General features: G+C 38.6%; 1 protein-coding gene across 1 annotated transcript in view; it reads left to right on the top strand.

Annotated features, from left to right (window-relative positions):
* las1l (LAS1 like ribosome biogenesis factor) overlaps positions 1-14,330 on the top strand; it is an 83,233-nt gene that overhangs the window by 39,665 nt on the left and 29,238 nt on the right. Inside the window, exons 7-11 of the mRNA XM_048544181.2 lie at positions 198-307; positions 4,764-4,849; positions 6,788-7,000; positions 8,244-8,391; positions 12,311-12,648. Coding sequence (XP_048400138.1) covers positions 198-307; positions 4,764-4,849; positions 6,788-7,000; positions 8,244-8,391; positions 12,311-12,648 — 895 coding nt within the window. The remainder of the gene's footprint in view (positions 1-197; positions 308-4,763; positions 4,850-6,787; positions 7,001-8,243; positions 8,392-12,310; positions 12,649-14,330) is intronic.

The following is a 14,330-nucleotide window of genomic DNA, read 5'->3' as shown; positions in this document are numbered from 1 at the left end:
GAAGGGGCACTTGAGAATAGGTGGAAATGTGAATCATTCATGATCAGCCATAATTGTATTGAATGGTGGAGCAGGCCAGAAGGGCTGAATGGCATATTGCTGCTGTTAATTCATACGGTTGCATGTTGAGCGTATTGATTTTGAATCTTGCTGTAAATTAACAGTGTGCATGAAATTGTTCTTTTTTAATTTCCTAGGTTTTGATGGAGCAGAAGTTAGTTTCCAAAGCAAAGAGATTGTGGAGTACTCCAACTCCTGAAGTTGAATGGATTTTATCACAAGTTAAAAAACATGCTTTGGAGAACAGGTACATTAAAAATAGACATTTTATGATCAGGTTAGCAAAGACCAAGTTCTGCAGCTACAGTTGACTGTCTTGAACCGCGAGGGATTGGAAACTTTTACTAGACTGTACAATGCCTCCTATCGCACCCTGTTCCTGTAACGCCCCACCAGTTTCAAATTTTATATATATAAGCTTTATTTGAGCTAAGATGATTTTAAAATAAAAGCAAACACTAGATACTGAAAATCTGAAATATTGACAGAAAATGCTGGAAATATGTCAGGCAATACCTGTAAAGAGACACAGTTAACATTTCTGCTTTTTATTTGATTCCCTTCAATCGTGTATTTAATTTTTGGTTCTTAAGCATTCCTGGGGACCTGTGGTGACCTGCTTTATCTTTTATTTTAATTTGTAGGGTTTGGTTTTATTTCCTATTTTAATTGAGCTCACGACTTCTGCATGGGCTAAATGTCAACATTGTAGGTATCACTAATTCTAAGGGATTTTGAAGAGAAATTATCTCTTGTTATGATTGATTCCTTTAAACTAGTTATCTCCTGTGAAGTTTTTTTCTGTACTACCTCTTATTTTCCCTTATTTCAATTGTTTTTGGTCCCTTTCTTCTGTTCCTTTTTCTCTTGCTGCTCATTGTTTTTGTTATCTGTTTTGCTTCAACCACAAGTTTGCAACTCATCATTCTGTGAAAAAGGTGCACACATAGTCTTACCAAGCAACTGTCTTAAGACAATTTGGAAATGTAGTGAAGTTTTAATGGTGTACTTTAGTTAATTTAATATTGACTGGAACACAAATAGTGTATAGGACAGAAAGGGTGAGAATTTCTGAAGTGTATTCAGAAAATCTTTCTACATCACCATGTTTACTGTCCAATAAGGAAGGAAGCCTTGGGCCAGCATTGAAAAAAATCAAGTAACATTGGGCACTATTTTTAGACAGAAGATCATGCTATCATAACGCAAAGGACAGGGAGCAGTACAGAGTTTAATTAGTTCACAAAGAGTGATTTCAGTGTGTGAAAGCAGACCTGTCACGGGTAAATTGAAATCAAAAGTTGATGGGCAAAATTATAATTGAAAAATAGCCTGTCTTTAACGAGAATTTAGTTGAGATACTTTCCCATGACCAAGAAAGGTAGGGCAAACAAAGTCAGGGCTTCAAGGATGACGGAAGATGAATAAGGAAAATATTTTTATCAAATTCACCACTAATCCACCAGAAATTTTCAAATGCCACATGATCAGATAAGACAACTGTAAGTCCAAAAACTGCTTTACTGTATCCATCAGTAAGATATACTTGCCTAGATGTTTGTAATTCATTAACCCAAATGTGCTAATCAGCTTTTCTTTTCTTTTGCCCTGATCAAAAGTGAAAAACATTCTGTTTGAATTCTGTTTATTTTTCAGAGTTCAACTTTGGTCTGAAAGTTCATTTATAATACCATTTCTCCTGTGACAATATAAGCTACTCCAATACTGATTTAAATTAATCTCCATTTTCTAACATGAGCACTGATATGCTTATGACCACAATACTTGACACAAGTGTCACACAGCTCATATTCTCCAGATACGCCCCTAGTTGCAAGGAGAGTAAATAATCCATTATACGTCTGGGCTTTTTGTTTTACAGTTGTGGTATGTATCTTAGGGAACTTCCTAACGCTGGTTATAAAGTACTAAATTTGTCACTGAATTAAGATGCACTTACAAATGTTTACTGTTGGCATTCCCCTTCATGTAACTTCAGTTTGGACTTCAGAATAATATGGTAGAATGGAAAAGTCTTACTGCTTAGCAAACCCCTGGCTTTGACATGTATTTTGCGGTGGTAAAGAACTTCCTTTTGTTTTGTTGCTCACTTGAAACCACTGAACCTTTTGTTAACCTACAATTTGAATTTCAATAGTAATATTGGCTAGGGAGTCTGTGTCATCCTGCCCCATCGCTCTTCACTATATGTACAATCTAAAGGTAGCTTTGCATACTACCTCTACAGATAATAAATGTCTTTTAACTGTGATGGCCTTTATACACATTTTTAGTAAAATAACTCTTGAAGTTATCTCTGGGGAATCCCAGTTTAACAGCAAATCACATGCACTACATCCTACAGAAAAATAACAGAAAAATATGTAGATTTGCCACAATATACGGGGGCTTGTCCGGTACCTTTCAATGCAGTAAGGGAAATAATTATGTCATCCTGACTGTCAAATTGGAAAATTGCATTCATTTTCACTAAACAAATCACTAACAAAGAGCGAAAAACTTATTTGTTTAGAGCTTTTCAGAACCAACATGTGTTTCAGTGCACTTAACAGCCAATGAAATACTTTGAAATGTGGTTACTGGTTATAATATAAAAATGTTTAAGCCAAATTGTACAATGCAAACTCTCTGAAACTGAATTTATAAACCAAAAGTGCGATGGATTCTGGAAATCAGAAACAAAAACTGAACTTGCTGGAAAATCTCAGCCGGTCTGGCTGCATCTGTAGAGAGAAATCCTAACTAACATTTCTGCTGCAGTGACCCTTCAGAACTGATGGCAAGTGGGAAAAACTTAGTTTTTATGCAGAGGATAGGTGAGGAGTAGACGATAGAGCCCAAAGAGGGAGAAGAATAGTGGATAATGGTTAGCCTAGGAGAATGTATGGCTGCTAATGGAGGCTATTAGTGGCTAACAATGAGTTGTGTACAATAGCAGACCATATGATAACAAAGCTGATGTGAGAGGTTTTGAGGGTAAGGACTTGGGAGAACGTACTCCAAGGCTTAAAATTGTTGAATTCGATATTGAGTCCAGAAGGCTGTGGAGTTCCTAAGCAGAAAGTGAGGTGCTGTCCTTCCAGCTTGTGCTGAGCTTTGCTGGAACACTGCAGCAAGCCTGAGACAGATATTGGCAAGGGAACAGGGTGGCATGTTGAAGTGGCAGGCACCTGGAAGCTCAGGATCTTTTTATGTGGGCAGAATGTAGGCGTTCTACTAAGTGTTCACCCAATCTATGCTTTGTTTCCCTAATATTGAGGAGACCATATTGTACACAGTGAATGCGGTAAACGAGATTGAGTGAAGAGCACGTAAAGTGCTGCTTCACCTGGAAGGTGTGCTTGGGCCCTTGGATGGACCAAGTAAACAGGCAGATGTTACATTTTCTGCAGTTGCAGAAGATGTGTGCAGGGTGGCTGTGAATGTTGTTGGGAGTGAAGGAGTGTACCAGGGTGTCCCTCTGGGAATGAATCTTCTGGAAGGCTGTGTATGGAGAAGTGAGGAATGTGCCTGGTGGTGGTATCCCACTGGAGGTTGCAGAAATGGCAGCTAAGGATCCTCTGGATGTGGATCCTGGTGGAAAGGCTAATGCATCTAACCTACACATCCCTAAACACTATTGGCCACGCTAAATTACCCATCCACCTAACCTGCTCATCTTTGGTCTACGCTAAATTACCCATAGTGTTCTGGGATGCTTAGATTAGCTGCATCAGCCATGGGAAATGCAGGGTTGCAACGATAGACCAGGGGGCTGTGTCTGGGTGGGACGCTCATCTGAGGGTTAGTGTGGGCTTGTTGGGCCGAATGGTCTGATTCCACAGTAGGATACGTGTATTCTGTCCTGACTCTTACTCTTTTTACTCTTTTACTCTTAAAGGAAGCATTGAATAACGTGAAAGTGGGATAATTGATTTCCTAGATGTAACATTAGCTCACTTGCAGGAGATGTCCATGTGAACTGAGGTTGCAAGGGGGATGAAAAGCAGAGAAGAAAAACAGTATACAGAAAGCTCATCGTAGCGCTGGAGCATTGTCCTCATTGGTCATGGGCTGTTTAGAGCACACAATTGGCGTGAATTGTGGTGTTTTGCAGTCTAGAATAGATCCTGATATTGAAGCAGGTTGCTAAAATAATCTACCAGAAGTTGTTCCTGTGTGTGTTTTGCAGTTGACCGGACAGATCAGTGTACGTAAGAAGAGCAGGAGATTTTAGATGAGACAAAATTTCATCATTAGTACGTGGCCTTGCTTGCCAAGGAATGAGCTGATGTAGAATGAATCCCAAAGTGACTCATCAAAGACTTTCTAAGATGTTTAGAATAAACTAGAATGGCTTTTAGATACTCCTTGTTTCAGAAAAATATAAAGCACTCTGTGAAGGTTAGAAATTGAGTTGCATTTGTGTGTCTGTGTCTATTAAAATGAATTATGTTCTTAATTCTAGCCTGAATGAGACGGTCTGATAGTGTTGCTCTGCCTTTTAGAATTGCAAGGAAAATATGGTGGGTAGCCCACGTAGTTTTCTATGTGTGGATCAGGGTAATTGTCATCTTCTGGCATGCCACCCATTTCACTTTGTATAAGAGACATGGGCAGTTTATGGAAGTTTTCCTTTTTCCTCTGAGCAATTCGACTTAATGGAAACTATGTTTGTAACATAGTGTTCTGAAACTTTACAGAGAGCTGGTGGTGGATGTACTTCTGGATGATGGGTTCCTTATTCCAACGGAGGAGCAGCTGAAATTTTTAAACATTGACTGCCCAGGTAACACAATAGATTTAATTGCATATTATGCTAAAATAGGAGCATAGTATTACATTAAGGTGGATTATGCACTAAATTCTATCAGAAATTAATTGAATGGTGAGCTACATGTATAAATAGCTATCTACGGATATGATGTTTTGCCAACAATGGAAATGCGAATTAAATGCTGAAGACCGGGTGCTTTATAATTAAGTGATACCAAATGAAGGGTAGAGACAAGACCAGACCAATTTGGTTAGCATTATGAAAGAGTAAAGTATGTTTTAACTATTTTGGGGTTTATTTAGCCTCAAATATAGTGAGAGAGAGCAGAATAGGGGAGCAATCAACTGGGAAGGCACAAATTGAGTTGTGCTATTGGTTAACTTAAATAAAAAGGAAACAGAAGAATTTTGGAACTTTTGTTTAGCAGAACTTCTGAAACCAGTGTGTTCTTGCAGAAGCTATTGAGTATTTATTGCTGCATCTATTGCTGGGGACTGTGTTGGGCCAAATGCCCATAGAGGTTAAGCATGATCATTGTCTAATAAGATTTGGGTTCGCAGTACAGTGGATCAAGAAAGTACCTAAATGAATCTTTTGTAAGAGAGCAGGCTTCAATGTAATGAGAAAGGCTGACTCCAAGGTAGACATGGGACCAAAGACTGATAGGACATGATGTAACTGAATGATGGGTGATCTTTTAAAGGGAAGGTGTTTCTAGTTGGAATGTATCTAAAAGGGTGAGCCAAAACCAAGACTCCTCAGATAGCAATTGGATGTGATGAAACAAAAAAAAGTGATGCACGCCAGCTATGTTCTTCAGCCCAAAAACAAATAAAACGCAGTGAGTTGACTGTGGAAATGAAGAGGAAGTTAAACAAAAGTGAAATACTGCAGATACTGAAAATCTACCACAAATGCCGAATGCTAAACGAACTCCTGTTTTTGATTTGGTTTGACTTATTTGGATCACGTGTACACATGCAGTGTAAAGTATTTTTGCTTGCTATGCAGACAAATCAAATCTTACACAAGTACATCAGGTAACAGAACAGAATGCAGGCCACATCTGGTTGAATTAGAGGCAATTAATGATTCTAGAAGGAAATTAGATAACGTAAGTAAACATTTGGGTTCTGGGGTATAACAGGGAATGGAATTGATTGAATTATTCCACAGAATGCTGACACCAACTCAGTGGTCTGAATTACTTCAGTGGCTGCCCCCAATTGGGTCCAGTGGGTAGGGGTATGATACCATGTCATTAACATTTAGGCTGTTTAGAAGAAGACAGTCTGTGCTGTTCTTTGCTAATTACTATTACTGATGAGTTTAAAATTCTGAACTATGGCGAAGAAAACCAATCAGGCCTTCTGCTCCTGATCTTTGCCTAATAATATTTCTTGAAAATCTGAGCCTGGATGTCCATTACGTTTAGGTTGGAGCTCTGTTTTTTTTCCATAAAATACCAGCTACAAAGGTTTTAAAGACTGATTATTTGGTTCAGTACTATAGGATGCCGTGCACAGGGAACAAAATTTCATGAACAGATTTCAGTTTTGTTTGTTGGTAATCTAATAGGGTTGTGTTGGCAAAACTTTCTTCTTGCTGTTCTTATGTTAAATTGTTTGGCTTGTAAAATGTCTATTATGGAAATTGTTTAGAATTGAGTAAGTCATCTTGATGCTTAAATTTTTTCCATACCTTGAAATGAGTAATACATAAATGCACTGATTATTTCTGTAGGTCATTTATTTCATGTCCTTCACATTATGATAGAATATTCTACGGTACTTAAAGAATTCCCCTAAATTTATACAAACCCAATATTAGAATGAAGAGCAGGAAAACAGTGCAAAATTAATATGTGCCTCAATTTTAAGTATCTTTAATCTATATATCAAGTTTATGGACTTTTCAGTTTTATGTCACTAACAATGTTTTTTGTTGAAGGAGAGTTTGTAGATTTGTCAAATCCTGGAATTCCTCGAACATTCTGTCGCTTCTGGCAGCCTCTTCTTAAGTGCCTCCACTCTCGATATTTCACACCAGTGCTGCTAGAAAAGCTGTTTACTGAACTGAAGCTTTGCTGTGACACTTCGGGCCTGAGGATACAGTATGTTACAGGCTGGATCACAGAGATACTTGCAGCCAATGCAAAAGCAGGTGATTTACTTACTGTTTCTAAATTGCAATAGAACGTGGTTTCTTTCTTCCTTGTTCTGTTCATCACCAGTCACCCTTCTCCACATTCCTGCATTCCCCTCCAAGCATCCAGTTGCTCATTCAAGTGTCTTTACCTTTTAATTGGTTCATACAATCAGAAAATTTAGGATTAAATTCCAGTCTCTACTGAGCTACTGGATCTTCCATGTAGTGATCTGTTACATTTGGGATCTATGTTCCTTGGCTAGAGAAGGGGAATTGGGTCATGTTTGCTATTCAATAACTTTAGCTGGAAAATGTCTGTATAGGCATAATCTCAGAAAGAATTTTCTTAGCCTGGGATGCCACCAAGAACGATCAATTAATGAGCTTACTCATGAATGATGGCTACTTGGCTGAAGTGCTGAACTTTTTGCCGTGACCTGAGAAAATTTCTTTATCTTATTGTCATTGTCGATGAGGAGGAAGCAGAAGTTGTGCAACTATCAGTTTTTGTATTGCTTGAGTTAATTGACTCAATTTTTGGAATGATTTGAGTTGATTAACATTAGGAATTAATTCCTGACTACATTTTCTTTTGATACAAGACTATCAATAGGGAGTGGAAAGAAAATAGGCAAATAATATATCAAGTTTTTTGTGGGAGAATGTCATTTTAGAGACATGAAGCTAAATAGCAGGGTTTTTCATTTTTTTTTGGGCTGTCCAAGTTTGTGTTGTTATGGTTAAAGTTTAATTGTGACATCGAAGTTGCTTTATTATTGTTAGAATACATTAAGTGTATATAAACTTGACATTTAAAATGACTTGCTCACAGTGTTAAAATCCTAGGGTTTTTGAATACTCTGAACAATAATTCTGCAGGATTGAAACTTAAACTAGGCCATTTGTTAGCACAGGGAATCTTATGATTTGAAAAGTGGAAGGACTAACAAGGGTTTGAACTGCTGAGCATAAAGTAGAGAACACACAGTACTTTGGTGTCAAATTACCCTGGAAAATAGCTGCTCTAGAAACTTGAACATCTCTCCAAGGCAGCTTGCATGGCGTGTTAATGTTTTGAAATACAAGTAATGCTCGCTTTCTTTTCTAACAACTTGCAAACATAGAGTAATACATTCACTCACAAAAGTGAGGATTTCCACTTGATATCTCTGCTTTAAAGGGGGAATGTTCTAGAGGTTTATGGTTTTCTTTTTAAGGAATTCATTCTGTTCAATTTATATTTTTAATGTCTTTGTAGGAAAAAGATTGAGAGGTTTACCACGCAGCCAGAAAGTAAAAAGGAGCATGTGGCAGTTGTTTTTATTTCAATGTCCACTGGACTGGCACGATCTTCTAGAAAGCTGTCTTGCTGCACCATGCCAGGCTACACCTCATCTTCTTCAGCAGTCAGTATAACTTGCTTGTTATTCCTATGTGTAATAAATAACGGTGATGCACCAGTGAGTTCCTGTTGCAGGCAAATTTAAGTCCAAACTAGTAATACAGAAGGAGATTATCCTGAATGTAGAAGGGATACAAAAATATTAAGGGGAAGAGGGAACAGAAGAATAAGGTGACAGCCTGGAATGCCTGAAAGTTGAAGGGAGTTTGCAAAGCACTTTTTAAAAATTCAAAGAAGTAACGGAAAGACATAATGATGAGGGAAAGAAAAAAATGAATACTTGGCTGAGATACATAATGAATGCTTTGCATAAAACACTGTGGTAATGAGAATAAAAGAGTACAACGGAAGGAATTGGAATTGAATAGGTAGAACAGTTGTTAAGGAAATAGTACTGAAAAAGATGATGGCACTCAAGTGAAAGATATACTTGGACTGATTGAAGCTTTGTAAAATGCTGAGGGGCAACAGGATGAAATAACACAAATTGTTTTATCTTCAGGATGTGGGAATTGCAGGTTGTTGTCTTTCAGAGGTGACTTAAAATCTTTTGCATGTGGAAGTTATGCTGGAGAGCTGGTGAGTTACCAATTGAATAGCTTTGTTCAAAAATGTAGAAGGTGATAAACAGTGGGCTGGGTATTGTTAAATACCTCGACCAGATATGTGTAAAATAAGTTGGGTGTCTAGCCATTTTTACACAGTTGTGAACTCGACCGCTTGATATTGAGGATGGGTCGGCACTGCCCACCGTATGTAAATAATAATTAAGGATCCATTGAGCTTCTTAAAAGTCCAGTTGACGCACAGGAAGCCAGTTGGCTGAGGTACCCTGTTTCATTTTCTAAGTTTTAAAAATAGAGTCATAGAGATATACAGCACAGAAACAGATCCTTTGCTCCAACTCATCCATGCCTACCAGATATCCTAAATAAACCTAGTCTCATTTGCCAGCATTTGGTCTGTATCCCTCTAAACCATTCCTATTCATATACCCATCTAGAAGTCTTTTAAATATTGTAGTTGCACCAGCCTCCTCCTCCACTTCGTCTGGCAGCTCATTCCATACTAGCACCACCGTCTGCGTGAAGAAGTTGTCCCTTAAGCCTCCCTCATGTTAAACCTATGCCTTTTAGTCTTGGACTCTCACAACCCAGGAAAATACCTTGTCTAGTTACCCCAGCCATGCCCCTCATGATTTTATAAACCTCTATATGGTCACGTCTTGGTGTTTGACGCTCCAGAGAAAATAAGTAAGGCCTATTCACCCTCTCCCTATAGTTCAAATTCTCCAAACCTGGCAACGTTCTTCTAAGTCATTTCTGAACCCTTTCAAGTTTTATAGCTCACTCCCTAAAGCAGGGAGACCAGAATTGCATGCAGTAGTCCAGTAGTGGGCCAGCCAATGTCCTTTACAGCTGCAACATTACTTCCCAATTCCTGCATTTAATGCACGCTTACTAAATGCCATCTTCACTATCCTGTCTACCTGTGACTCCATTTACAAGGAATTGGGAACCTGCACTCCAAGGTCTCTGTTCAGTAACACTCCCCAGGACCTTCCCATGAATTGTATAAGCCCTGCCCTGATTTGCCTTTCCAAAATGCACCACCTCACATTTATCTAAATTAAACTCCATCTGCTACTCCTTAGCCCCATTGGCCTATATGATCAAGATCCCATTGTACTCTGAGATAGCCACTTTCGCTGTCCACTGCACCTCCAATTTTGGTGTCATCTGCAAACAAATTGACCATACCTCCTGTGTTAGCACCCAATCATTTATGTAAATGACAGAAAGCAGTAGACCCAGCACTGAGCCTTGTGGCACACCACTGGTCACAGGCCTCCAATGTAAAAAGCAAACCTCTACCACCACCTTTGAACCAGTTGTTGTATATCCAAATAACTAGTTCTCCTTCTATTTCATGTGATCTAACCTTGCTTACCAGTCTACCATGAGGAACCTTGTCAAATGCCTTACTGAAGCCCATATTGATCACATTAACCGTTTTGCCCTCGTCAATCCTCTTTGTTATTTCTTTCAAAAACTCTATTAAATTAGTAAGACATGATTTCTCATACCGAAAACTATTATGACTATCCCTAACCAGCCCTTGCCTTTCTAACCTGTCCCTCAGGATTCTGCCCAACAACTTACCCACCACTGACGCCAGGCTCGCCAGTCTATAGTTTCTTGGCTTTTCCGGACCACCTTTCTTAAATAATGGCACTATGTTAGAGATACGATGTTTGAAAGGTTGGAGGGTTGTTTACTCATTAGAGGCATCCCAGAGAAGATCAACTCATTTCCTTACTATCCACCAGTGCTTCAAAATACTTGACGGTGGCTCAGTGATTAGCACTGCTGCCTCAGTGCCAGGGACACAGGTTTGATTCCTGCCTTGGGCAACTGTCTGTGTGGAGTTTACACATTCTCCGCGTGTCAGTGTCGGTTTCCTCCAGGTGCTCCGGTTTCCTCCCACAGTCCAAAGATGTGCAAGTTAGGGTGGTTTTGCCAGACTAAATTGTCTGTAGTGTTCAGGGAGGTGTAGATTAGGTGAGTTATAGGGGGCTGGGTTGGGTGGGATGCTCTGAGGTTCAGTGTGGACTTGTTGGGCCGAAGGGCCTATTTCCACATTGTGAGGATTCTATGATGATGAAAATAACCCAATACCACCTCTTTTAGGAGGCTAATCTCTCCTGATCCAGCACTGCCTTTTCTCTCTCTAGATTCCATAGTTGTTGCCTTCATGAGTTTGCCTGCTGTCCTGGCAGCGCCTACGACTAAATTCTGTAGCTGCCAGAACTTTTGGAGCTGCTGGCCAATCATTGACAGCTGTCTCCAAACTATCAACCCCTCTGCCAGGTGAGGGATGGAAACCCACTTTCAACCTGTAGATATTGCCCACAGCATGTTGTAGGTGGTAGCGAAATTTAATGCACCAGTCAGGGAGGTGAGCAGTACAAAAATCCTCAATGTTTTAATTAAATGTTAAACGCAAATTTAGGAGTACTTTAAAAAAAGACATTGATAAAAGAAACGCAGAAGATAAGCTTCCAAAAGTTGTTTGCTAAAATGCCTCAGATGCCATTTTGTTGTCAGCAAGAGCATGTTCAACTATTCCACCTTCCTTGAATTTAAATAAAATATAGGAGGCAAGCTCACTGTTGCTTTCTTCACAGCAACATCTTGACCAATAGTTAACACTCCTTTCTCATGAAGTATGAATTGTGGCTTTTTTGAAATTGTTATTCTTGCATGTGTCCTGATGAGTGCAAGGTAAACAGCTTTGACAACGCATTGCTCTTTTCAGTAGTACTTGAGTTCTGTATTACCAATCAACTAAATTAAGAGAGGATCTGAGAGAAATGGTCGAAATTAGGATTTTGATTTCGTAAATAGGGAAAGAGATATTTTTCTTGTTCATTGAGAATTGGAGGATGTCAATTTTCAATTTTAAAACAAAAGAAGCCACCTGAGATTTTTGGTGGCAATAATGGTATAGTCAGTGTGGTCAGAAGGGAACAAGTGTAGTTTATTTTAGAGGAGTTAGTTAGCACGATGCGTTGAATTGCCTTCTGTGGTTAATATTAGGTATAAAAATGATTAATATAGTGTTACACATCAAAGCAATTCTTTATTATTACAAGTTTTACTTGAAAATAAGTCTTGGTTTATGACACTTTATATTGTGATATCCCTTTCCTTGGAGATATAAATATTTTAACTCTTACCTTTTTTATGGTTCCCATCTTACTCATGAGTTTCTATTCCTTAGCAATTTGTCTGACTTCTATTATTAACTGGAACTCTTGTAGAACAGATCAACAAAGGTCTGCTGGATTTTGAATTACGTATCTTTTATTCAAAATACAGATGCAACCTAAATAAAACCTGACTTTTATTGTGCAATTTCAGGATTTTAACTGATATGGACTCTCCATTACCCATTTCCACACAACAGAAACTGCTCCAGCTGTGTTCTATATATATTCAGGAGCCAGGCTCTTTCAGCGTTTCTGACTTTCCTGTTGGCCACGGCCAGTTACCAGTGTACACTGTGGAAAATCTCCAACTGAAGAGTGGGATTGAGTCTCCAAGTGAGTTGACTGATATGGCACATACGGACTTTAGAAAGAACATTGAGCCATTGATGATCCCCACATCTGGTGAAGAAATGGCACAAACAATCAATCTTGAGATATTCTCTGAAAAGATTGAAGCACTGGAGGGGTCAGTGTGGCAGATATGCACAGGTATGCTAGTATTTTGAAAAAATCTTCTATTCAAGTTAATGCTGATATTTAAAATGGTTACACTTCTTTTTGTAGCTTTTACGCTTACACATTCTGGTGAAACAAGTTTAGATACCTAGCTACTGCATTAAAAATCCTTTGGTTGAGTATTGTCTGGAAAGTATGATACAAACTGTCAGCATCCATCTCCCAAGAGCAATTCTACTGCTTATAGTTTCCATGTCAGTAGCCTCTGAGATTGAGATGTCCCAGAGGCACATTTTTCAGAAAATGATTACTGAATTTAGTCAGTCTAAATAATTATTAACTGCAAATAAAGTAAGTCACAGTGGAATTTTATGTAAACATTTAAGCGGTGCTTCCAAAAGAAAATTAAATTTGTGATGTTGACATGTTCTTACTTGATACCAGCTTAATAATTTCACCAACTAATGAGCCATTGACTTAATTGCTGGATTTAAAACTTAAATCTGTATAGTGAAAAGAGACCAATTTCGTCCTAATCGTAGGTTACGTTCTTTTAGCAAATACAGTTTGTTGCTGTAACAGGTCTGTTGTTGCAAATGACTCCATTTTGATGCTGATTTAAGTGAAAATCAGAAGTGCAAATCCTTCCTTGCAAGGCTAATCAAAATATATGGCAAACTAAATTAGGCACTTTATTTCACAAATAATTACTTCAGTAAATATGTTGAAGCTTTTTTTAACACTGGGAGCAAATGGACAACACAAGATTTCATTAAAAGGAAATAAGCATCCATATTTATATCATTTGAAATATTAATTTGACTTCTCCCATGCTGAATGAGTAAAAGATACTACACAGTATAGTATTAAGATCATAAACTGAGCTAGACCTTTAAGTATTTTTGATTTGGGCTGAATTCAGTGTTTTTGGACAGGGCAGCTATTCTGGTACTGTACTTGTCCAGTGGATTAGGGCACTTTTTAGATTAGAAGGAAAGACATCACCTAGGCCTTCTGATTTGATTGTCTGCGACTGACACCAGAAGCTGTGTATGTCAGATGAAGGAGGACCGGATTGAATTGGCTGTGATACTATTTATGGTCAGGTGGTCTGCCAATATCAACTGCTTTTGCACATGAAGGATGTGACAGTTTTGGGAGTATCTTTAGAACTCTTCTCAACTTAAGAGTAATTTCTTTCAGCGTGATGGGAGGGGATGAGCTGCATTGTTTTGTTTTTAATTGGAAATCACTAATCCTTATTGATCTTTTTTGTTTTTTTTTGTGAATCTCGGGAGAAGTCTGTTAATATCCTGGGGCATGTCAATATAAAAAAAGGTGTTGGGTGTTTTTAAAAAGCATTAAGGTATACAAGTCCCCAGGTCTGATTTGGATCCCAATTGCTGAGGGCAGCAGGTGGCGAAATTGGTGGGGCCTTGTTTGAATTCTTTGTATCTTGTTTAGTCACAGGAGAGGTCCTAGAGGACTAGAGAAAAGCCAGCGTTGTTTCCATCTTTAAGAAAGACAACATGAATAATCTGGGAAATTACAGGCCAGTGAGCCGTATGTTAGTGGTAGGGAAATTATCGAAGAAGATTCTTGGTGATCGGGTTTGCTCACATTTGGAAAAATATAGGCTTAATAGTGAAAAGCAGCATAGCTTTGTGTGGGGAACGTTGTGTTGCAGAAACTTGACTGGGTTTTTGAGGAAGCAG

The sequence above is a fragment of the Stegostoma tigrinum genome, chromosome 15 (genome assembly GCF_030684315.1).
Source record: "Stegostoma tigrinum isolate sSteTig4 chromosome 15, sSteTig4.hap1, whole genome shotgun sequence".
In the NCBI taxonomy this organism is placed as follows: domain Eukaryota; kingdom Metazoa; phylum Chordata; class Chondrichthyes; order Orectolobiformes; family Stegostomatidae; genus Stegostoma; species Stegostoma tigrinum.
This window is presented reverse-complemented; position numbering and strand designations above follow the sequence as displayed.